The sequence below is a fragment of the Nipponia nippon genome, unplaced genomic scaffold (assembly GCF_047370975.1).
Source record: "Nipponia nippon isolate SJK-2023a ecotype South Korea unplaced genomic scaffold, ASM4737097v1 scaffold_14, whole genome shotgun sequence".
NCBI lineage: Eukaryota > Metazoa > Chordata > Aves > Pelecaniformes > Threskiornithidae > Nipponia > Nipponia nippon.
In genome coordinates this window covers 6066643-6090817 of record NW_028262330.1, presented here as the reverse complement: position 1 = coordinate 6090817, position 24175 = coordinate 6066643, and the positions used below count along the sequence as shown (strand labels likewise).

Here is a 24175-nt window from a genome sequence, read left to right as displayed (position 1 = left end):
GCTTTAAAACCCTCCTTCTGGCTATTAATTAAAAGCAACCTCTCCACTATCATGAGTGTACTTGCCATAAATTAATAGCGGCCTTCTTAATCAAATCTTATCTCCTCTCCGCGCACCCAGCACGCGGTGCTGGGGTTGGTATCCCAGTCCGCCCGGCCGTGAAATGCAATTTCCAATGCTCCGGTGGACTCGGCAGCTCTGCTCCATCTCCTCCTCCCCACCCACGCCTGTACCTGCGCCGGCCCAGCAGCACCGCCTCGGCCGAGAGGGAGGGAGAGGGGCCCGGCACGTTAACCGTGGAGGTGGCTCCCGAAAGACATGCTCCATTTTTCAGCCATTTACCATGTTTATCTGCAGCCCCCACGGGTGGCACTCGCCTTCTTGCATTATTTAGAGGGCGCAGCCCAAGCTGAGGGGTTTGGTGCTTGCTGGCGGCAAGAGGCTGTGAGAGCAATCATGGGAAATCCTCCTGCCGGGGCTTGGGGCACAGGAAGGCAGCACGGCCACAGCACAGCTTCTCAGGGGGTCAGCCAAGAGTGATGCTCCTGGACCTGCAAGCTCTTGGTGCTTCACTCGCCACGGCACACTGGAGAGCATCATCCCTCTGGTCCCCACAGCACGGTCCCCCAGCCTGGCCCCCCCATCCCTGTCCCACCAGGTTTCCCTTCTCCCCACCCACACGGCACCTTGCTACCACAACCCCAGGATGACGACAAGGACCCACACATGCATCCCAGGCGATGCCACCCCAGGGCAGCTCCTTCCCCACACACATCACCGTCCATCCCGGCCACAGCTCTGATCTGTCCCCGAGAGACCAGCTGGGCTGCAGCGGTACCCAAACCCCAGACCTCCCCTCCAGCCCCATCCGAGCTGCAGCCGTTCCCCAGTCCTATGGGGTTCCCAGGCAGCAAACGGGAGCTGGGACAGAGGGGGACCTGAAAACAGTGCCCTGCGGCTGCTGCTTCTCCACACTGGGGCTGCTAATTACAGCCCTCTCCTTTGCCACTCGGAAAATCCTGCGCTGGCTGTGATATTCCTGCTTGGCAGAGGTGGCCCTGCCTCCCTGATGGTCTGAGACAGGAATGGGGGGCTTCAGCTCGGTCCCTCCCGCAGCATCACAGTCCAAGCCAAGCCCCGAGCGCTGGGGAAACGATGGGCGCTGCAGCCAGGAGCCACACCGAAACAGAGCTGCTTCTCGTAAAGAGATTGCAGAACATAGCTAAGAGGGTTTTTAACTAAGGCAGAAGAGCCTGGAGAGTTTCCCTTGCTCGGCCCCAATCACGCCAAGATCACAGGAATAAAACCATCTTTGTTGCACGTAAGGGGGGCCGCAGCCCCGAGCCGTCGGCAGGTCAGAGCAGGGCTGCGCTGCCCGCATTCAGAGGACATGGGAGCATCTCGCAGTGGCTGCATCCCTCCAGCAGCAAACCCCAGAGCCGTGCCTGTCCTGCCCACGACCGGGCACGGGTGCAGCCCTTGGGGGAAGAGCCGGAGCAGGATGGTGCAGCCCACAGGCTCCCAGGCTGCACGGGCACCCAGTACCCTCCAGCCATCTGCCATCGGCACACACCCTGCAATGACCTTGCTGCCGAAACGCATCCGTCTTTGCTCCGATGCCTCACGCTGAGCCTGTCAGACTGCTCACAGCACAGGGATCTGCTGCTCCGCCACGGCGAAGGGGCATGGGCAGCGCGGGGGGCCGGCAGCCAAGGGCACGCTGCCCCTTGGACTTGGGCCACGGCTCCTGCCCACCCGGAGAGTCGCAGGTGGAGCCGGGCACCTCTTCATCTCCATCCAACCCTCTGCATGTTTGTGCAATTGCTTTAGCAATTTCCTCACAGAGGAAAAGATCTCCATGGTGGGGGAGCCCTCGGGAAATGGGGCGACCCCCCGGCGAGCGTGCCAGCGTGCATGCACATCACCTGCACAGCAGGAGGGGTCCAGAGAAGGAGGGGACCCGGACCTGGCACTGCTGCCGCAGCAGGGAGCTGAGCTAGACCCAGCAGAGCCCACGGCTCCAGTGCTGCTGCCCCACTCCCCCGTGCCTCCCACGGAGGAGATTTGGGGTTTCTTACATGCTGTAAGCCGATTGCAGAGGTGTGTTAACTGGATTAGGTGGGAGGCTGAGAGACACAGACCTGGAGGAGCTGCTCAGCAGAGCACGGCTCCTGCCCGTGTGACACTGGCAGGATTCGCAGAGCCGGCTTTTAAACTGATTTTCTTCCCTTAAGCCTTCGGAAAGGTGAAGCTGAGGGAGGAACGTGAGCTCTGCCACTTCTTCGCCCCATGCAAAAATCCCACAGGGCCCCTGCGCGGGCTGGCAGCAGGGTCACACATCCCCTCAGCAGTCCATACAGACACCCCTGCCCCTGGCGCCGGCACCAAGACGGACAGGGTGACACTGCACTGCCTCGGGCAGCTGGGCATCCACAGGGCCTCGGGGAGCAGTACGGTGATCCTGAGCCCCCACACAGCCCTGTCAGCACCCACCCGCAGTGATAATCCCTGCTGGCAGCAGGCACCAGCTCGGGGCTCCCGGTGACAGCCCTGCAGTTAATGCAAGCTGACCACTGCAGCGCATGGCCAGGGGGGCCACGGCCTCAGCACCCCCTCCCCGGCTGCACCCAGCCCAGGGGAGCTGCCCAAACCTCCCTGCACAGAGCCAGCCCGCAGCAAAGGAGACGCCAATAGGGACCGCAGCAATCCCTGCCTCCAAGGACGCACGGAGCAGCCCAGCAAGCAACGTCCCCCACCTCTTTGTGCGGTCCCCAGCACAGCACCGGTGTCACCTGCGAACTGCACAGCAGTTTTGCCGGTGTCACACTTCATCCATCTCCGCCGGAGCTCTGCCGCAGTGCTTCCTGGCCTCGGGGCGGGGGAAGAGGTAGCAGGTGCGATTTCCATGGCCAGCGGCACTCGGCAATGCCCAGGCAGAGACCGGGAGCCCCAAACCCAGCCAAGGTGGCCCCAGCATGGTGCGTGGCCAGATCTGCTGTGGCACAGTCAGCACGAGGCAGGATCCAGCCCCTTGCACGCAGTGGCTCTGAGTGAGGTTGGCGCTGCCCGCTGGGGCCCCGGCATCCCCCAGGATGGACAGATGGATAGATGGATGCCCTCCTCCCGCCAGGCTGGTGGGACACCCTGACTGCGCCGACATCTCCCCTTCCTCCTCCCACATCTGTCTCCAGGCCCATACTTATTTATTTATTTGTTAATTAACTGCTGTTTCCATAACAAACGCTCCAGCTTCTCCCAGCCTCCAACAGCCCTGGGGCTGGATTGTTAACTAGGATTTTAATTTGTTAATTAAGAGCAGGATGGCTCCATAACAAGCTCCTCTTCTGCAGTTGGGCTCTCAGAGGGCTCAGCGGGCCATCGGCTCAGCCGGCAGCCTCACCGTGCCCGGCGGAACCCCCCAGGGACGGGGTGCATGGGGAGGGGGGAGCATGGCTCCCCCAGGACAAGGAGTGTTTGCAAAAGGAACCTCGAGCCTGGCAGCACCACGGTGCCTGCTCAGGACCTCCCTTCTCCCCACAGTGATGCTGGAGATGAAGCCACCTCCCTTTGCGGTCTCATCCTGGCAATCCCTTCCCCAAACACCGTGCAACCCCGGGCACATGTCCCCGGCCATCGGAGGGTCCCAAACCTGGAGACCGATCCCCCTCTGCCCGTTGTGGCAAAGCCAGGGCCATGCCACCATCGTCCCTTCTCAGCACCCTGCTTCTGCCCAGGGACCCAGCCCAGGTGCACCCCGGTGCCGACGTGGGCCAGGTAAGGCTTGAGATGCTCCTGGAGCCAAGGGAGAGACGTCAGCCCTGGCCAGGGAACAGCGTCTCATTCAGCCCCGTGGCAAGGCCACAGCTGGGAACAGAGCGCGGCTGTGTGCCTGCCCGTCCCTGCCTGCCCTTGCACACCCAGCCCCTCTGCCTGCCCGGCCACACCGGCTGGAAAAAATAACATTTCCCCTTGCGGGAAATCCCAGACACACACACGCACGTGGCACCGTTGTGTGTTCCCAGCCCGCGAGCCCAGGGGGGCCGACAAGCAGAGCTTTGTGCTCTGAAGCACCGCACGGCCCCTACGGACCCCCACGCCTGGCCCCAAGCACACGGACTCTGGGAGCCTGGCCCCAAAGGCACAGACCCCAGTGCGGGGCTCCAAACCCAGCCCCAAATGCATGGAGCTGCGGGGAGCTGCAAGGGACCCCCAGCAAAAAGGCCATGCATGGATGCTCCCGCGGGGACAGGAGACCCCCAGCCCGGGTGGCTGTGGGTGGCACAGCTGGGCATCACCATGGGCTGCAGCAAGCCTGTCCTCCTGCCGAGCATGTCCCCAAGCAAGACAGCCCCACCCCCAGCTGGGGATGTTTAACAAGCTCCAGCCAAAACTCCTTCCCCAGCAAACTTCTTCTGATGCCACAAATCCTCTCAACCCCGCGATTACGCAGCTCCGCCATATCTGGGTCACTGCTGTGAGTCACAGACACCCGGAGAGTGACTCAACGCAATTAGAGGGGCCGGATCCCGCAGCCGATTTCCCCGGGAGAGATTCCAAAACGGCGAGGAGGGGAAGGACGGACGGACATCACCTCTGGAGCCTGCACAGCCACCAGCCAGATACTCTCCGGGCAGGAGAGGGAGTAAACATGCATCCCCCTCCCAGCAGCCTTGGAGGGGCCCTTCCCAGCCCCAGCCCCAAAGGCTTCACAGCCAGGACAGGCACTTCCCCACGAGGGTTTGGCAGGAACGGGCCCCACACCCAGCTACCAAGAAAGGAGGGGATCCCAACAGCCCTGGACCCCAACCCCAGGGTGGTCCCAGGGTGAGATGGATGGCACACAAGCCCGGTGCAGCCCAGCACAGCTCCAGGCTGGATTTGACCCCGTGGGGCACATCGAGTGTATCTTCCAGGTATTCCTGGAGGGCGACCACAGCCCTGGGCTGCGGTGGCTCCCAGGGCCACTGTGGCTGAGGAGGCGTAGGAAAGCAAAGCCACCACCAGACCCATCCCATGGGAGCCCCGACAGCACCTGGGACATCGCTTCTGCAAGGGGTATCCGTCCCTCCCCTCGCCATCCCCAAGCTCTTGCCGCCCCCCGCGTCCCCCAGCCACGCAGGATGCTCAGCACAGCCCTCGCCCTGCAACCGCCCTCGCAGACAGACAGACAGCCGCTTTCCAGGCTTGCCACGAGAATCTCAACAAGGCAGCATTTCCCAACCAAAAAAATACGGCAGGGAAAGAAAAACAGAAGACAGAAACCACAAGAAAAACCCCACTCAGCCTTTCCCATGGTGCTGACGCAATTAAGTCGCCAGCCCCGCGGGATGGAAAGCACTTTGCCAGCTCCCCGCCCCCCCGTGCCGAGCGGGACGAAGGCGCTGGCAGCCACTGTCCCCCTCCCCATGGCACAGCCCCCAGCCAGCAGGCACTGGGCGCTCACTGATTCACTGGGGTGTTGCCCAGACATCCTTTTACCAAAGTATTAATTAGTCATAGCATTGCTCACTTGAAACATAAATAGCTGTAGCATTACAGCAAACATGAGTTTTCCTTAGAAAAAGCCTTTTCCAAAGCTTTTCCTTGTTCGCAGACGGGAATAACTCACAGCCTGGCAATCCCCCCCCCCGCCCCCAGCCATCCACGGCAGCCCTGTATTTCCAGGGCAGAGAAGCGAACTCCGGTCATTGCACTTATTTACACACTTGTGGCTCTCCCAGCCAGAGGGGCTTTTCCAGCCAATGCCACGACGCTGGGCCAGCAATTCCAGCGGCAAAGCCAGCACCGCTGCCCAGCCTGACGTGAAGCTTATGGGGAGAAGCCAAGCGAGCGAGACTCCACCATCGCCCCAGGTGAAGCGCTCCGGCAGCTCATTGCCCCTGCTCGCAGCACATGCCTTGTTTCTACCCTCCACTGCACAGCTCAGCTCCCCGCCGCTGCCCTCCCAGTCCTTCTCTCCACCGTACAAGTGAGCAAAATGGAGAAAATGGGGAGATGAAGGCACCCATCACCTTCCTCCCCTTGCACCCCGTGCGTGCAGGGAGAGGCTGGGTGCTCAGCGCTTCCCACTGCTCAGCCGGCAGGGAGGGCTCTCCTGACAGCAGAGCTCTGAATTAAACATACCACCCTAATGAGTTGATTTTATTAGTTTGCGAATGCATTGAGAACTCATTATCAAAATAAACATCAATTCACTCCACCGAGCGCGGTGCTGCACACACACACGCCCCGGCAGCGCTGCAGCTGAGGCTGCACGCAGCTCCTGCCCCGAGACGTGCCGCTGGTCCCCCCTGCACCCCAGCGCCAGGGGGGTGCAGGGGCAGCAGCCGCCCACCCTGCAAAGCACCTCACACCACGAGGTTTGCTTCTCCATTTCGGCTGTGGGGCTTCAGGCTGGGCACCCAGCATTGCTGCTTGCTGGGGTGGGACAGCCCCAAGCTCCTGCCACCCCACGTGGGCTGTGTGAGGTCCCCTGGCACCCGTTCGGTGCTGCCACAGGGCGAGGAGCTGAGCCATGGCCCCTCAGGGCTGCTGCAAGGCAGGTAGAAGCCCCCCACCCTGCCCCAGGGTCTCGCAGCCCCTTGCAAGCACCCCTGGGAGCCTGTGCTGCACCCAGCACCGGAGCACTGTGGACCTGGCAGACCCCAAGGGCCCCCAGGAACAGCCAGGGCAGGAGGCACCACCCCGGCCCCGGGGAGCCAGCGCCAAGCCCCTCTCTGCCAGGGCTGGCGCACCGAGGCGTGAAGCGGGGGCACAGGGGGCGCATTGTCCGGCTCAACAGGACGCATTCCCTTTGGAAACAGCAGCTAATCCCATTTCATCCCCCTTCACGGCCATCAGCTGTTTTTCAAGCATTCAGGAGGCGGGTTGTTGAAACCAGAGCTATTGTGTCCACTGCGCCCCAGCCCCCTCCATCCATCCATCCATCCCAGCCACGCTGGGCCAGGCATTGGCGGCATGTCCGCACCCGGCTCCTGCCCCGGCACCGTTCCCAGCCTGACCCTTGTGAACTGCCCAGAGATGGGGATGCCAGACCCATGCAGGACCCGCTCCCTTTCACCTTCCCCCAAGCTCTCAGTCTAACCCTGTGGTCCAAGCCCAGGCAAGGAGGAAGTGGAGGGGAAGCACTGAGCATCCCACCATGTCGAGACCCACAGGCACAGCCACCTGCACAGCCCAGCACTTGATTGCTCCCCACCAGGGAGACGCAGGCTCCTGGAAGGAGGGTGATGAATAAGAAACATAAATGACCCCATAAAACCCCAGTTAATGCCCAGCCCCTGCCCTAGGTTCAGCCTGGTTTCCTCACCCAGCTGTGGCTCACAGCCAGTGAACCGGGACGTGCTGGGGGCAATGGCCCTGCAGGATGGGGACAGAGGGGGACAGGCTCCTCCAACCATCTTGGCAAACGCACCCCAGCCCTGCAGATACGGGACAGGGGAGCAAACAGGTCCCCAGCTCTGTTCTCGCCCCGGGGAAATGCCCTCTGGCGATTCACACACCCAGGAATGGGCACACCCGCCCTGATCAATGAAGAGACCCTAAAAATAGCATCTCCCTTCATCAGCTTCTTGTGAGCCATGAACACAGGCATGCTGCTGAGTGCCGGGGGGCTCCACCCCACCACCTGGGGCAACCTGCTGGCCTCAGGGGACAGCCAGAGCCTCCCCCCATGCCACACATGTCCCCACTCCCCAAGAGGCACAAGGGCCACCTACCCTTGCAAGCCAGGGCGGCAGGACCCTGCCAGGCACCCCAACCCATGCTGGCTTCCCACATGGACCCCAGTGTCCTGGAGAAACCCCTGCAGGGACCAGCACTCCCATCAATGAATCCACGTCCCACTCCTTGCCCCGGCAGGACCCGGGCATTGCTGCTGCACAAAGCCAGGAGGGCTCAAGGTTACAGCCGAGGACTTGCAGGTTGTCATCTCACCCAGCAGTGCAAAAAGCAATTAGCTAATCACAGCTAAAATTAGCTCAGCAGTTTCTTTCTGCTAATGGTCAAACTCATCCAGGTTTCCCTACACCGGGGGCCTCGGCACCTCCGCATGGGCAGGCAGTGATTGATGAGAGCCACCGCAGCCACTCACGCATGCCTGCATCCACATGGCAGCAGGACCCCAGCCGGTACCACACCGTGGTCCCCCTCCCACCATACCCACTGCCACCTCCGCCCAGTGCCTCAGTTTCCCCCCGGCTGCCCAGGGGCAGAGGGAGAGCTCCCGGCGTGCTCAGGACAGCCGGCCCGGAGTTGCCATTCTCCGAGGTGGACAATGGGGCTGATGACTGCTGGCAGGGAGGAGAGGGAGTGTGGCTTCGGCATGGGGGCCCCAGCATTCCTGAAATTGCCACTGCACTGTCCCCACTGCCAGCCGGAATACCCAGCTGCTGGCATGCTGCAGCAGCTGGTCCCAGTGCCCAGGGCCTTCCCCAGCCCACGGTGGCTGCTGGCCAGGAGGTGACACTGATCCACGCAGGGAGGTAACAACCCAGAGCACCCGGCAGCTGCCAGTCACAGCATCCCCAGGGATGGTCCTGCCTGAGAGCCCCCCACACCCCAAGTCTCCACTCCTGGGGGACCGAAGGTGGGGGTGCAGCCACCCCATCAGAGTGGGGAGACAAAGGGGACAGGAGACCAGCTGCAGGCTGGGAATGTCCCCTGCCCTCGGCCCCGTTCCCAGGGATCAAGTTACCCAGTTCCCAGGCAACCCGAGCCCGGCATGGCTTTCCAGGCGCAGGCATTCCTGCACCCCGCGGGGCTGGGGGCAAGGGGAGGGGGCCGCCAAGGGGGCCCCTGCCTTCCCCGGGCGCAGGCAGGTGGTCGGCATCGGGCAGGGGAGAAAGGGAGGAAGGTGAAGCATCGCTGGGAGTGAGGTGCGCGATGCACCCCAAAGCATCGCTGAGAGCAGGGGTGGGGGACGCACCCTGACAGCCAGTCCCCAGCCCCACGGAGGGGGTGCTCAGGGCAGTTGCCCATGCAGGCAGCATTGCCAGCGTGCCCAGGGTGTGAGGGATGCCAGGCGGGACCGGCACAGGGCCAGCAAGGCAGGGAGCCTCTGCCAGCACATTCCTGCCTGCTGGCGGGGCAAAGGGTAGTAGGAACACACCCCGAGTCCGGACCGACCTCCAGGGATGGCTCTGGGGATGCAGAGGGTAGGAACCCCAAAACAAAGCAGCAGCCCAGGGTTGGGGGAGGTCCCTGGCATTGCCACCATGCCACCAGCTGCTCCAAGTCACCCTGGCCCCACGTCCTCTCCAGCAGCTCCATGCAACACTAGCCCACGCAGGAGGGCAACACCTCCCTTCATTGGGAGCTCCTGGGACATCCCTTTGCCCCAGCACTCACCCCCCTGAGACGGCCCCACAAGGGTGCTGGATCCCCACGGGCACTTTGGAAAGCCAAAGCCCGGTGCCACGCGCAGAAGCCGAGCAGCACCCGGCAAAGCACCGTGACCACCGGCCCCTCCACACCACCCTGTGCCCATGCACCAGCCCCGGCACAACCACAGGGGCTCAGATTGCCCTTTGTTAGCACGATCACATCACCACTGACAGCAGCATATTTAGTACTGGCCTGGCACTGACCATTTTTCACCCAGCGACACACAACTTGCTAACAAGCTTGGGGAGGTAACAAGGGCTCAGAGGTGAGGGGACCCAGCACCCAGAGGGTGGTGCTCCCACACAGATCTGTACCCCAGTCTGAGCAGGGCCTTATTTACCCCAGGCAACAGCCTGCGCTGCTGCTGCAAAACATCAATGCACCGCCAACCAGTTTGTGTAGGGCCTACAGTAATGTGTGTTGTGGCTAGAGCTCACCTCCAGGCAGGAACCAGCTGCATCAGGGATCAGCTCCAGGCACGGGCTGGAGACAAGGACACGGTTTGTAAAGACGCACGAAGGCAGACGCAGGGTCATTCTTCATCACATCGCCCTGCCGGCACCCCGTGAGCCAGCCTCCCTCCTCCCAGGTTTAATTATCAGCGCCTTCCCAGGTTCACAAGCAACGTGCATCCACCTGCCTCCCTGCTTCCCTCTCTCCTCCAGCCCCTTCATTTGCTCCCACTGAGCAGAAATGCCACCACAGCTTATGGGACGAGCAGCACTTGGCGCTGCCACCCTGGCCGGCACCAGGGCAGGAGCCACTCAGCCACCCCAGCCCACCCGTGTGTGCCCAACCGTGCCAGCAGCTCCAGCCCTGCCAGGCAGCAGAGGTGGGTATGAGCCCACAGCTGCCCTCCTTCCCGCTGGCAGCCCTCGCCCTGCCTGTTCTCCCCCAGGGATCCGGCTCCCAGCCCACGGGCACGGTGGCATACCCCAGCGCTGCTGTGGCTCGGATCACTGGCACCCCAAACCTTTGGGGACCATCCAGAGCACCAAGCACAGCGATGGGGCTTGGTGACACGGGCTGCCTGGGATCAGGCCATATCCCCCTCCCCCTTATGGTTATCAGGTCATCAAAATTTCATTGCAGTGCCTGGTCACTAATGGCTTCCAAAGAAGCATCAAATTTTAATCTTCCTTTCCTCTCCTCTAAAAGCCACTTTCCTCCCTGAGCCGGAGCTTTGCACAAGGCCACCAGCTAACGTGCCGGCCGCGCTCACAGAGAAGGGGGAGCCAGGGCAGGAGATACCCATGCTCAGCCATCCCTTCCCTGCTGCGTGGGCACAGAGGGCACTGGCAGCACCCTTCACCAAAGTCCTGGCGTGAGCTTGTCACCAGCGTCACGTCCCCAGGAAGGAGCAGGGGCTTGTCCCCCTCCTGCTCAGCCCCATGGGGCTCCATGCATGCGGACGTGCCCAGGCACCACGCATGGGTGCCAGAAGATGCCGGCACTCCCCCCACTCCAGCCTCTAATAAGCCTCTTTGGTGGAAGCTGCCCGTCTCAGGCCCCTGCCCCAAATCCCATCTGGAACCTTAAGCCTCCCAAATCCCTCCTGGGACTGGCCACAGACTCCTCAATCCCATTAGAGGTGCTGTGCCAGCACGGAGGGTCCTGGGCTGTGCCCCCAGCCCTGGGTGGTGGGAAACCGCATCCCTGGGGGGGTCACAATCTACAAAAAGTGGGGAGGAGAGGGCTTGGACACCCCAGACACCCAGCACCCCCAGCTCTTGGGGAGCCCTTTATTGTCTTGCTTAATCAGCTGAAGGCACCTTTGCCACCGGCGTGGGCTGGCTGGGGCAGGGCTGGCAGCAGTGGGCTGCCCGTGCCCCCCCGACCATGGCACAGCTCCCCAGCCCTGGCACCGGCACTCGGCCCCGGCACAGGTCGCACTGCGACACAGCTCCCACCCGGGCAGCGCTGACTGATTAGCCTTCCACCCAGCACCGCATTCGGCTCAGGTTAATTAGCGCGAGGCCCCTAATCAATAAGTTATTTTTTGCCATGGGTAATTAATAATTACACAGCACAGACGGCTTATAATTAAACTTCCATCCCCTCTCTCCCCAGCAGCGAGCGGCCTTTGTTTTACCAACTGCAGGTATTAAAGTGTTTCATCCTGCGCCCAGGGAGCCCCCGCGCCCTGGCCAGGGAGGTCTCGCCCCATCCCCTCCTCCTCCTTCTCTATTGATCCCATTTTCTTTGGCTGCCTGAATCAATAGCACCGGCACAAAGCACTGCCTGCCTCCGCTCCCGCTGCCAGCCCTGCAGGGCTGCCCACGCAGGGCTGCCCTGCCCGCCCCACCGCAGCAGGGCTGAGCCAGAGGCCGAAGCCAGGAACCCTGCCCGCACGCCTGCTCCTTTTCCAGCTCACCCCAGCGCCCAGTCCACCCCAAGGGGCTGCAGCGGTGAGCGTTGGCAGCCCACACACGCCAGGCACCGCAGCCGGGGAGGTGACCCTGTCGGTGCGTCCCCAGTGCCATCTGCGGCAGGGGAGACGGGCACGTGCCAGACTTTGGCAATGCTCCCCCGCCGCGACTCCGGCATGGGCAGCCACTGCTTGCGCTCGCCCGTGGCTGCTGCTCGCCACACAGCGCCGGGGCCGGGCACCGAGCAATGTCACACCACCCGCGAGGACGTGACACACGCCGCAGAGAGCCGAAGCCACAAAGCTCGGATCCTGCACCAGGAGAGGGGAGCAAAGCCCTTTCCCCAGTCCTCAAGAGGGCTGAAGCCCAGACAGCCCCACATCTTCCACCTCACAGCGAGACCCCAGAGCCCCACGGACAAATGGAAGGAGATTCGGTCACACCAGGAGCCTGTCCCACAGGCAGGGAAGAAACAGACCGCGGGGGACCCGCCAGCCGGAGACGAGAAACTCGGCAAGGGAGTGAATCAATCAAAGAGACCTTCACAGCTCCCCACACAGGGCCTGCCCGGATAATATACTGCTGCTTTAGATGTTATGTTCTGAACTTAATTACTGAGAAATTATAGCAGTGCTGGGGGAGGCTCAGGGGGAGCAGGAGGACAGGAGCACACAGGGACTTCTGGCTCCACTTGCTGCCACAAACAAGGGCAAGAAATGTCACGGGCGAGGACCCCGGGTGCTGTGCCCTGCTGTGCCCCCCTGTTTCACAGCCTGGATCCGCTCGGTCCAAGCAGGGGGGACGGAGGCAGCCGTGCTGCAGCCCTGCCAGGCGGAAGGCTCCTCTGCAGCCCCGCGGAGAGCCTCACTGCTGGGGAGGGGACAGGACCCCAGGGCCCCCCTGGCATCTCTGAACCCCAGCTGCACCCCGAAGGGCCACAAACTATTTCTACATCCCTCTTGGGTAGCAGAGCAGCTAAAAACAGGCTGTGCCATGCCAGAGCCCTGGAGGCGAGGAGCAAAATGGGGCTCACCCTGCTGAGCGGTACTGCCTCACCCCAAGGGCTGGCTGGGTGCACAGGGAGCGCCAGGCACCCATGGGGGCTCAGGGCTGCAGACCCCCTCCAGCCCCAGCCCCCTGCCCAGTCTGACCAGCCGGTTGGAGGTCGATGGGACCAACACCAGGGCAAGAGCTGCTCCCTGGGAGCTCCCCAGACTTGCACCCCAGGTCTTGTGGTGCCATGGGGGTTCCCCGGGAGGGGGTGAAATGGGTGCCTTCACCCCCTGCCATCCCTGGGGGATGCTCAGCCTCCCGAGACTGGTCCAGCGCAGTCTCTACCCCATGCTCAGGGCAACATTTCCCCCCCTCCGTCCCCAGCCTGGGGGCAGTTATGGGGCAGGGGGAAGGAGGCAGCAGAGCAGAGCCGTGCTGCTCACCCCCGCCGAGCCCTCCCGGACACCGCGCTGCGCTCGGCACCAGCGGGCCCCGGGCCCCAGCTCCGGAGGGGATTCTTGACCACCACCGATGCTGTGCCCCCCCCCGGCAGGAGCTCCGGGGCCGCCTCGGTCCCCACCCCCCCTCGGCTGGCACAACGCTTCCCCGGCCTCGGAGGGTTGGGGCTCGGCTGAGGGACACCCCCCCCAACCCCTCCGCGGTCCATCTCCAGCATCAAAGTCGAAGCTGGAGGGTGCCCCCCCCCCCCCCGCACCCCCTTACCTTGGGCACCGGCTCCCGGGGAGCCGGGCAGGGCGAGCACCGCGAAGTACAGCAGCCCCCAGCTCCCCAGCCGGGCCATGGCTCCACCGAGATGGGAGCGAGGGGGCAACTTCCCCGACTTTATAATCCGGGCGGTTGCGGTGCCGGTCCCCGCTGCTGGCCGGGCACCGGGGCGTCCGCCGGGCTCCGGCGCAGGGCCACCCGCAGCAGCGCTGCTCCGGGGGAGGCGAAGACGATGGGATGAAAGGCTCCTCCTGGGGCGGGAGGGGGGTCCGCAGGCAGCTCCCCACCATGTGCAACTTCCCCAGGGACGTGAGGCGCCGGGACCCCCAAATCTGGAGCGGGGCCAGCAGCCGAGCCCCTCCCCAAGCGTTCCGCCCCGCGTCAGGGAAAGGGACGGGAAGCGCAGGGCTGCGCGCCCCCGGCCCCTCCTGCCCGCCCGGGCACCATGGGGACCGGGCCCCCACCGCCCACCGCTCCCGGAGCCGAGCGCACCGCAGCCGCTGAAAAAGTTTGGGGTCCGGGGGCGGGGGGCGGCCCCTCCCCAGCGCTCAGCTCCTGCCTGGGGACATCCCCGCCTCGGCGGCTCCGGGCGACGGGGGGGGCCTCTCTCCCCCCCGTTGCCTCCCGCTGCGCCCCGGCACCCGCGGGGAACGGGGAAAGTGCGGCGGCGACGAGCAGCGGCACGGGGTCCCGCTCGCAGCCGCCGGCCCTGCGCGGCGGGCGGGTTGGTAGCGCCGCGCCGTCCCCTCTCGGCGCTCCGGCCGGCTGCCTGCTCCTCCTGCGCGGCTCGGCGGCGGAGTGAACCGCGGCGGCGAGGCTCGGCGGAGCCGGGGGCAGCCCGAGCCGGGGAGGCGGGGAGACGGCGCGGCTCCGAGCGCTACCCAGCGGCCGCGGCCGGGCGAGCACGGAGCCGCGGGGGGAGCGGGCGCGGCAGGCGCGGGCCCCCGGCCGCCCCCGGTTCGTGCGGAGCGGGCGGCTCCGTCCGTCGTCCCGTCCCGTCCCCCCCCCGGTGCCCCCGGCTGTGGAAGCAGCAGCTCCGCTCTGCAGCTTTCGCCTCTCCAAGCGCCTGGAGCCGCCCCCCACCCCACTCTGCCCTCAGCCCCTCCGACAGCACTCAAGAGCATCAGCACCCGGTCCCTGGGAAGGGGACACAGCATGTCAACAGCAGAACTCAACTCACTGCCACAGGATTATCAAAGCACAAATTTTAGGGTTCTCAAAAAAATAAAAGCTCTGACCCCAGAGATGTGCCCACAGCACCTCCCACATAACATACCACCTCTTCAGGCCTGATCCTGCAACTCCTCAAGCCCAGATCTCCCATCAGGATCAGGCCTTGAATGCACATCCTTCAAAGATGTCTGTGCTTTATGCCAGTACAGTGCCTTGCATTTGGTGGGGGAAGAGTGGCTCAGTTGCGGCTGCTACCGAGCATTAACACCCAAGGACCTACACCATCTGCACAGAAGGAAATATCCACCCTGAATGCTGGATCAGCCTCCTGAACACACACAGGAGCTTTGAGCCAAGGGACCTAAAAGGATCAAGGTGAAATGAAAGCATGAGCAGATTAGCCTGAAGCCAGGCCCAGCACTGCTGGGTCAAATCAGGGCAGGGACAGAGGGAGCACTCTCCCACAAGCATCGGTAACAACTGTGTGCGTTAGTGCCCAGGCACCGGTGTGCATTTCTACTACATTATACACACTCACGTGTAAACCATGCACCATCCTCAGGGGGGGACAATGCCCGTGTGCACATTGCGTATTTGGAAAGCTACTGCCAAATTTCCCATCGACCTCTTGAAGAGAGACTGAACAATAACCCAGCACTTGCCCACCCCAGCATTAATCAGCTCCGTGGCTGGCATTCTCAACCGAGATGACGGGGATCGATGTGCTGTGGGAGGCTGCAATCCTGGCTCACCCCTTGAGGAGGTGTTTCCCAGTGCAGGCTGGAACAAGCAGGGAGAGAGGCTGCCCTGCCAGGGGTGAGCTCAGCCCCCCGTGGTGGGCTTGGACCCCGCTCCCCAGGCACTGACACATGTGCTGCAGCAGGGAGCAGCCGTAATAATGCTCAGCACACTCCCAAGCCCCTGCGGGATCAGGGCTTTGTTCCTTAAAGAACAGGAATTCCTGTCTCCAGGGCCATAAATTCAGTGCCTGCCCCTGGTGCCTACACTGATTTATGGTTATTACAATTAATCTTGCCAAGTTGCAAGCAGTTTATTACCCACTTGCACAGGTACCTGGTTCCCCACGGTCACCTGGGCAGACCGGTTGAGTTTTGATCTCACAGCAACACTCCCACCAGAGCACGTCCTCCCTCCCAGCCCTGGCAGCACAGCCCTGCCCGCTCCGTACCAGCTCTCCTCTGCCCAAATCCATCCAAGCAGGAGCAAGTTCCAGCACGCAACGCCACTGCTGTCTCCAGGAACGGGTGGAAAAGCCGAGAGCTGCCCTGTACAACACTGGCACATCCCAGGGATCAGGGAGGGCAGCAGGCTCTGGTGACACCCACATTGCCACCTACCTGGTGACACTGAGGACATGCCAGGCAATGCCTGGGTGGGAGGCTGTGGCCCCCCGTGCTGCTGGGTCACCCCTGCCCCACGCAGGGCATCTCTCCATCTCCCATGAGTTTTGGCCCAATCCTCCAGCATCACAGAGCACACTGAGCATCCCAAATTCTGAGCCACAATTTGGGGCAGCATCGCTTGCAATTACACCGGGAATCATGACAACACACACAGAGACCAGCTCTGAGCCACATTGCAAGACTGTTGCCTCTGCGAGACTCTTCTGGAAGGGGCGAAGACGCACAAGTCTCCAAGCGCACATCAGGGTTTGTGCTTTTGAGTTCCTTTCCAGAAATCCCCGACCCCCAGCACAGGGGTCTCAGGCCCCCAAGAGCAGCAGCACGTCCACCAGCTGCTGCTGGAGACCTCGGCTAATGAGGGGTTCGCCTTGCGCAGCTGCCGCACCAGCCCCGCGGGCAGCAGAAAGCCACCTCGGGCCTATTTGTAGATTTGAAAGCTGTTATTTTGCCTCCTGCTTGAAGAGGGCGCATCAAAGTCAAACCCAAAATACATCGCTAGGCTTGAATTAAAAACTCCTGTCTGAAACCAAGGCAAGTTCCAAAAAAAGATCAAGGCTTTACTTGAGATGTAAAAGTCTTTGCTGGGATGTCAGGCGCTTTGGGGACCGGGAGTCAATGCTATCCAAAGGCTAAATGACAACAGCCAAGATCTTCCTTCAGCTGTCCTCAGCATCCCTTGTCTTCCTTGGACAAGGCACCGGCTCTTTCTCAGCAGCATCACTGTTCCCTGAGCACAAGAGCAGCATCCCACAGGGAGCACCATGCCCCCTCCGAGCTCCCTGCTCCAGGAAGGGGCTGAGAAGTGCAAGGAGAGGCAAGGTCAGAAGCACTGCCTGTGAGTGAGAGACTCCAGGAGCTCAGTCCTTTTCCGCTATCAAAGGGGAGAGGAGGTAGATGTAACCACAGGCTGTCAGCACCGACATTGGGAAGAGAAATTGGATAATGGAGACTCTGCAGCCTCGCAGACAGAGGTATAACAAGCTCCCACGGGCAGAAGCTGAAGGCAGACCTATTCAGACTAGCAATAAGGTGCATGTTTCTAACAGTGAGGATAACTGACTGGCTGCAGCAAGGCTCCCCAGTACTTTTTTTTGTAATTAAGATTGGAAGTGGCTTTTTAATTTCTCCAGAAGCATCTGCTCTCCTGGAAGAGTTAATTCAAGGTAGTGCTGCAGGCCACAAGCAGTCTCTGTAATCTGTTAACTCCCCTCTTTAAACCTGGGCTTAGGACAGGTCCCTTCTCCCCAGGAGAACTGCAGCATGGGGCAAGACGCAGCCATCACACACCCCTGGGCCATGGGGATGCTTCCCAGCCCCCAGGCAGGGCCACACGCAGGCAGACGCTCTGTTTTTGGCAGGACTGAAGCTGCCTCTGCTTGAAGGGCATCAAACAGGGCTCCACACTACCCTCGGATGCTGTGCAAGGAGCCTCCAAACCACCTCAGAACAGAAACATCTTAAATATTTGATGTCTTAAAAAAAAATACCAAGAGAAGAAATAGCAACAGGAGCAAGTCCTCTCCTTCCTGCCAGCACTGCTCCTCTTCCCAGCCCAGAGCTCTCTCCCAGCATCAGCTGCTTGGGGCACCTCAACCCAATTAAGATCTTCCTTCAAGCCCAGAGCGAGACCATGCTCAGACCTGGGGCTGCAGAGCCGGGGGTCTCCAAGCTGGCAGAGAGCAGAGCAACAGCATCTCCCCAGCAATGGTTACCAGAGTCCCCTTTCTGAGCAGGATCTGGCTCTCTTCTTGGAGAGCAGCTGTCGGGGAACAAGCCAAGAAGGGCCAGAAACTTCCCAGGGAGACCTGCCCACAGCTGCAATGACTCTGCCCCACCTCTGCACCCACCGGTCCCCACCATCGGACAGGTCCATGTACCCAATGAGCCACTGGGGCAGAGGGGGGGCCCGGGGAGCCCTGACCCTCCCCAGACCCCCTCACTGGGGCCCATCGTGCTGCTGATCCCACCAGCAGCATCACGAGCATCTCCCCAGGAGCAGCACGCACCGAGCCCGAGGGGCTTCCCCAGCACCGCCCACAGCACAGGAGTAGCCCTGCCCAGTGCTCCCACCTCCCTGGGGTGGGACATGGGGACCGGGGGGGCTCAGCCCCATCTCTACTGAGCCCAACCCTCCCTCATTCCCCCCAAACACAAGGGTTTGGCACATGCAGCACCACCAGGCTGAGGACTCCCAAACCCGCCACAGTGCAGAGACAGTGCTGGCATTAAAGCTCTTTCTCCTGCTCTAAACCACCTCTAATTGAGCACCCCGAGACAGGCTGCACACCTTCCCCTCCACCAGCGAGCGGGAGATGCAGGTGGAGAGGAGGCATTAATCCCAGCAGCCATCCTCCGCCAGGGAAGCCAGCACGAACAGGAGCCTTCGCTCCCGCACAAAGCTTTTATCAGCCTTCCCGCAGCACAGCCAGCTCTGCGGAGGAGCTCAGGGCAGCGCGGCAAGAGCCGCTCGCACCAGCAGTGGGGGGGGCCTCTCCCCATGCAAAAAGCAGGAGGTTGGGGATCCCGGCTGGATTCCCCCATACTGCTCCAGGCGAGAGGGTCCACAAACCCCACCGTGGGGGGAAATACTGTTCCTGCTGCTTCAGACCCACAGCCCCTTCCTCAGCTGGGGGCTCACACTGGCAAATCCTCCCCCAGAGCATCTTCTCAAGGCTGTGGGTACTGGGGAGCAGAAGCATTTCTAAATGTAAAACAACCCACAGCCACAGGACCAAGAGCCCCGCAGCTCTCAGACACACCAACTGCTCCTCCACCACTGCTGCAAAGCTGAGTTTTGCTTTTTCTGCTGGCTGGAAAGAGCCAAGAGGAGCCCCCAGGATGGGCCACGGGGAAACCTGGCTCTGCTTTGTACTGGCAGGGTAAAGGTGCAACCGCCGGCTTCGTGGCGGCGAGCTCGACACTGGCCCTGCGCCCACCGGCACAGAAACACCTCCTCAGCAGCACCAGCCCCCCCACCAACAGCCCAGACCTCAAGGCTTATTTTTAAATCAGGAGATTAAAAATTTAAACTAAGGCTTTGGCTCATTTTAACGTGATTTCTTAACATTTAAAGGCCACCTTCCTGAGCATTTCTCAAGATCAGCAGCTGGGGAGCAGCCGGGTTTGCTAGGGGCTGGATCCAAGACTCTCACTTAATCACATGCTTCCAGGAGTTGAGGTTTTAAAGGCGCTCACTACTGAACCCCACGCACCAGCCAGGGCCAGGCTAGGGCTGCCAGGAGCCCCCCAACTCCGCTCCCCTTGGCCAGAGCATTTGCAATAAACACATTTCTGATCCCCAGCTCCCCACATGACCCAGCATCTGATGCCCAGAAAAGAGGGTTTTTTTGCTGGGCACTCTAGACCCAAAAGCAAAGGACTTGGGAGGACAACAGCTCACTTTTTAGGAGCACTTATCACATCTGCTCATGCTCCCCCAGACCTCTGCCTTTGCAATCATCACACTTAAGCACATACAGATACACCGGGCACTGCTACACCCCATGGCTCAGGGTGCGTGCAAAGAGAAGCTCACAAAAGCAGCAGAAGCAGAAAAGCAGCAGAGTCCAAAGCCCATCTTACCAGTCCCCGCCAGGCACTGCTCATGGCTCGTCCCTCATGGAAAGGGCCAGTTCGCTCCTGCTCCTTCCCAGCTGGCTCCAGCACCTCCTTGCCCTGGTACAGGGCTGGGCACCTCCAGCCTCACCAGCATTTCAGAGCAGCAACACAGAGCCCAAAGACCCAGCTCTGCTGGGTCAGGCTCATTTAACTCTTCTGCATTAAGCCAGCAGATTTGATCCACCTGTGGGTTAAACCCCTCCAGGTGTGTGCAGGGAGCAACTGCAGCCCCCAGCCCATGGCTTCCCCACTTACTACACTGTTACTGAGGGAAGGGGGAAGCCCCCTCCGCGACAGTGGGACAGGACCCTTGCTGGGGGCTGCCATCCCTCCCTGCAGGATCAGGCCCCTGCCTGGAACAAGGGGAGGTGGCTGCCGGCTCCTTCCCTGCGTGCCGGTGGTGGGCTGCAGCACACGTTCGTCCCTGATGTGATACAATTAGGAAGCCACAGAGATGCCCCCAAAGCGGCCGGCTGCTCCCCAGGGCCATCAGAAGGGTGGCAGGAGGCTGACCCCCCCACATCCTTGCCCCATGCACCCCAGCCTCGCCATGCCCACTCGGCTCAGCCCTGGCCTCAGTGCTCCAGCCCAGCCTGTTGCGGGGGCTCTCCATCATCCTGCGGGCAGTTTCCCAGCACAGGGTGCTTCAGGTGCTTCACTGATTTCCAGCACTACAGGATTAGGTGATAAATAATGGATAATAATAGGAGAAATAGTAAATAATATATTTACAGATTTGCATAATGAATAACACTGAGCACAGGCTGCTCGGGCAATCACCGGTGCCTGGCATCGCTGGCTGCCGCAGCGCTACCAAACCGGCAAAGGGGAGTGGGCGCAAGGGGGGACCGAGGCAGGGGAATGTGGGGCTCTGCGGGGCTCCCAGAGCCTGTCCCCCCCCAAACATCAGCCATTCACTCCCCTGCTTGTGTTCCCACAAAGGCCCAGGGGCATTTTAGGGAGATGTAATTACCAGCTCCTCACTCAATCCTGTTAGCAGCAGCAAAACCTCACAGTGAATTACTCCGCACTTGTGGGCAAAAGTCCTGGTTGGGATCGGGACAGTGGGGGAACCCGGGCAGGAGGGTCCCTGCCCAGCCCCCTCCCTGCACCGAGCCCACCGGACTTGCTGGGTTCGCTGCTCCAGCCGGCTCTGCTCTGCTCCCCCCCGGGGCTCCGGCTGGGATGGGGGGCAGCACTGGGGATCGCTGCCCCCCGAGCATCGCCCCACGTTACCCCGAGGAGAGCCGGTGACCAGGGAGCGTACAGACACCTGGGAAATGGATTCCGGCTGGTTCCTGCCAAGTAATTACGCTCAATAAGGGGCTGTCGATGGGATTTGCTGTCAATTGTCACCCCGTGTGGCGCGGGGGACGGCTGCGCGAGAGCTGCTGACTCATTAAAAATTAGCGAAGGAAGCGGAGGCCGTTCGGCGGCGGAGCGATGGGGGTAGGTCTGTGCTGCAGGGCTGCTCCACCAACACATTTCTTCCTGCACCAAGCAGCCTCACGAAACACAACCAGAGACACCCAACTGCTGGGTCCAATTCCCAGCCCAGCCTTGCGGGCAAAGGTTGACTTCAGGGAACCACCCCCTGTGCCTCAGTTTCCCCATGCCCGGCAGCCAGGAGAGCTCAGCCTGGTGAGGTCCAGCATGGCGGTGCCGGATGCCGCCACGTGCCATGGGTGAGACAGGGACCGCCGCAGCATCGCGTGGAGCCCTTCGCAAACAGCTTGTGCCATCATGCTGGCCGGGAGCGAGGCGGGGAGAGATCCATCCTCCTGCCTGCCAGATAAAACGGCTACATTTCAGATAATTCCAGATAGTAAATTTTTTGAGTCCCTATAAGCTAAAATCAATATTGGCACAACTGTGCGTCATTAAAAGCTAAATGAACATGACAAAGCCAAACTGCTGCCTATTAAACAAATGAGTTTTCTATCCACACAGGCACAGCGGGTTATTAAATTCTTTATTACAGGAGCATTGCTTTTCATAAAGGGGGTGGGAATGCGTCGCCCTGTGAGGTGCGCTGCTGTGATGGATCCGGCGTGCGCCTGCCCTTCCCGTGACACCAGGGACATTCTGTACTGGGAGCAGAGCAATGTATTGGGCAGCCCTCGGCTTTCCGAGCTCAACGCATGGGCTGATGTGGAGCAGCCCAGCCCCGCACTCAGTCCCATGGGCCCTCCTCCTCGACCAGGCTTTACTGCAACAAGGAAAAGCCACCAGGATGAGAGACCTCTGTGGCCTTCAGCCCTTGGAGAAAGGCTTGGGGGGAGTTCCTAGCAAACCAGCGTGCTCCCAGGGCTGTGCTGGATGTAGGGCCGTGCAACGCCAACGTGATGGCAACGATACAGTAATGCAATGAAAATGCTCCAGTGATGTTACAGCAATGCAATGGCAACGCAACATCAATGCAATGGCAACGCAACATCAATGCAATGGCAACACAACAGCAGCGCAACGGCAACGCAACATCAACGCAACAGCAATGCAACATCAACGCAACGGCAACGCAACATCAACGCAATGGCAATGCAACATCAACGCAACAGCAATGCAACATCAACGCAACAGCAACGCAACATCAACGCAATGGCAATGCAACGGCCCCAGAATGGCAACGCAATGGCAATGCAGCAGCTGCGCTCCCATGCAGGGTGGTGGGTAACCTCCCTCTCTTGCTCTTGAAAGCCGGTAGCACGGTAAGAAGGCTGCACGGTGCCTTTTCATCCCAAATCTTGGAACTCCTGGGAGTGCCCTTCATTCTCTCCAGGGAGCAGAAGGACCAAACTCTGTCACCATCGCTCCCTGGTCACAGGTACTGCCATGTTGGACACACTGCCAGCAACCCGCTGTTTGTCTCCATGTAATTTCAGTGTCCTGATTGTGTCCAAGTTCTCACCGCACACCAGGAGGTATAAATATTAATAGGTGCTGGATGAGTGCTGGGGAGGAGAGGGCTGGGAGGAGAGCGGAGTGGGGGGAAGGGGCCAGGGCTGCTTGTCTGCAGCAGCTCCCCCCCGCCTCCCGCCTGCACCAGAGCTGGCAGCCGGCAGGAGCAGCGGCTGGGGGCTGAGCTGCGAAGCGCTGGGAAAGGTCAGCGTGCTCAGCCATGGAAAGGAGAGCGCTGGCGGGCAGCTGCTGGCTGAGTCGCTCCGACAAGTGCCAGTGACTCTGGGGATGCTGAGGAAGGTCTTCCCATCACCTTCCTCCAGGACAGACTCCCCACCCCAAACACAGACACAGGGCCAGCACAGTGCAACGGGTGCTGGGTCAGCACCCACTGAATGAGTCCCGCAGGCTGTGCCAAGCTCTGCACCCATCCGCAGGTGATTTGCACTAGTATCGCATGATTCCTGGTGACACACAGTGACCTGCACCAGCCCCCTGCCAATGCTCTCCCCAGGGACAGACACCGATCCCGCCTGCTCCGTGCCGGTGCTGTCCGCACAGCTAAGGGGGATCTCTGCAGCTGCGCGCATCGCATGGTACAGCGGGCTGGCTTGCCTGCGTCCTGCCCTTGGTGAGACCCATAGCCCCCAGGACTTCCCAAAAGCGGGGACCAGCCGTGCTGCAGGCACAAGGGGAGCAGAGCCCCGTGTCCCTGTTCCGTTCCCGGCCGGCCAGGATGCCTTGCCAGCTCCCAGAGACTTGCTTGGGTTTGGTGGTGATGAACTGTGCCGACACAGAGATTTATGCCTTTCCCAAGCCACCGGCTGCCCATGGCACAGGAGGGCAGCTGCGGTGATTAACACTGACGAGCCACTGGCAAGACCTTCCCCGTCCCTCTGGCACACACCGCCGGCCTCACCGCGGCCCTGTGCTGCTCCGCCACTCTCCGCCTCGACCCCCTGGCATGGCAGCATCCTCACCGCTCGGCATGGGGAGCTGTGCCACATGGCACCGGCACAGGATGCGGGCCAGCGCCAAGATGGATCGTCCCGCTGGGGACAGCGTGAAGCAACCGCGCAGCTCCTGCCTTGAATGGACTGGTGGCACCGAGGGCTGTCACTTGGAAACTGTCAGCAGAGTGTGAAGTTCACCTCTGCAAGGAGAAAAAAGTGACTCGGAAGGGAAAGCCGTGGCGGGCAGCAGAGTGCAGGATCCAGCCACGGCCCCCGGCCCGACCGATGCTCTGACAGAGTGATGGATGGCATGGCAGTACACACACCGCATCCCTTATCTGGAGTGGCTCCGGCAGGGAGATGGAAAGAAGCTGCACGTCCAGGGATGCAGGATACAATCCCGCTGCAGGCAGAGGAGACAATCTATTGAACAGAGGCAGAGCCGGCCGGGAGGGGTGGGAGCTGCTGCGGGAAGTTTTATGGGGCCTGAATCAATCAGTGGGAATCTCATAAAAGTCGGTGGGTATAAATGGGCTCCTCGGATAGGTTTTGACATCCAATTGTCTTTTCCATTTCAGTTGTCATAAAGCTATGCACACCCATATATACAGCAAGAGTGAGTATACACACTCAGCAA

At 61.4% G+C, this 24175-nt stretch overlaps 1 protein-coding gene across 3 annotated transcripts in view; it reads right to left on the bottom strand.

The window, feature by feature from the left end:
* The window catches only part of SDK2 (sidekick cell adhesion molecule 2), a 51556-nt gene extending 37320 nt beyond the window's left edge, over positions 1 to 14236 (bottom strand). For all 3 annotated transcript variants that reach the window (XM_087750870.1, XM_087750872.1, XM_087750871.1), the window contains exon 1: positions 13470 to 14236. In XM_087750870.1, coding sequence (XP_087606996.1) covers positions 13470 to 13548 — 79 coding nt within the window. In that variant the 5' untranslated portion in view covers positions 13549 to 14236. The remainder of the gene's footprint in view (positions 1 to 13469) is intronic.
* Between the last annotated feature and the right edge of the window lie 9939 nt (positions 14237 to 24175).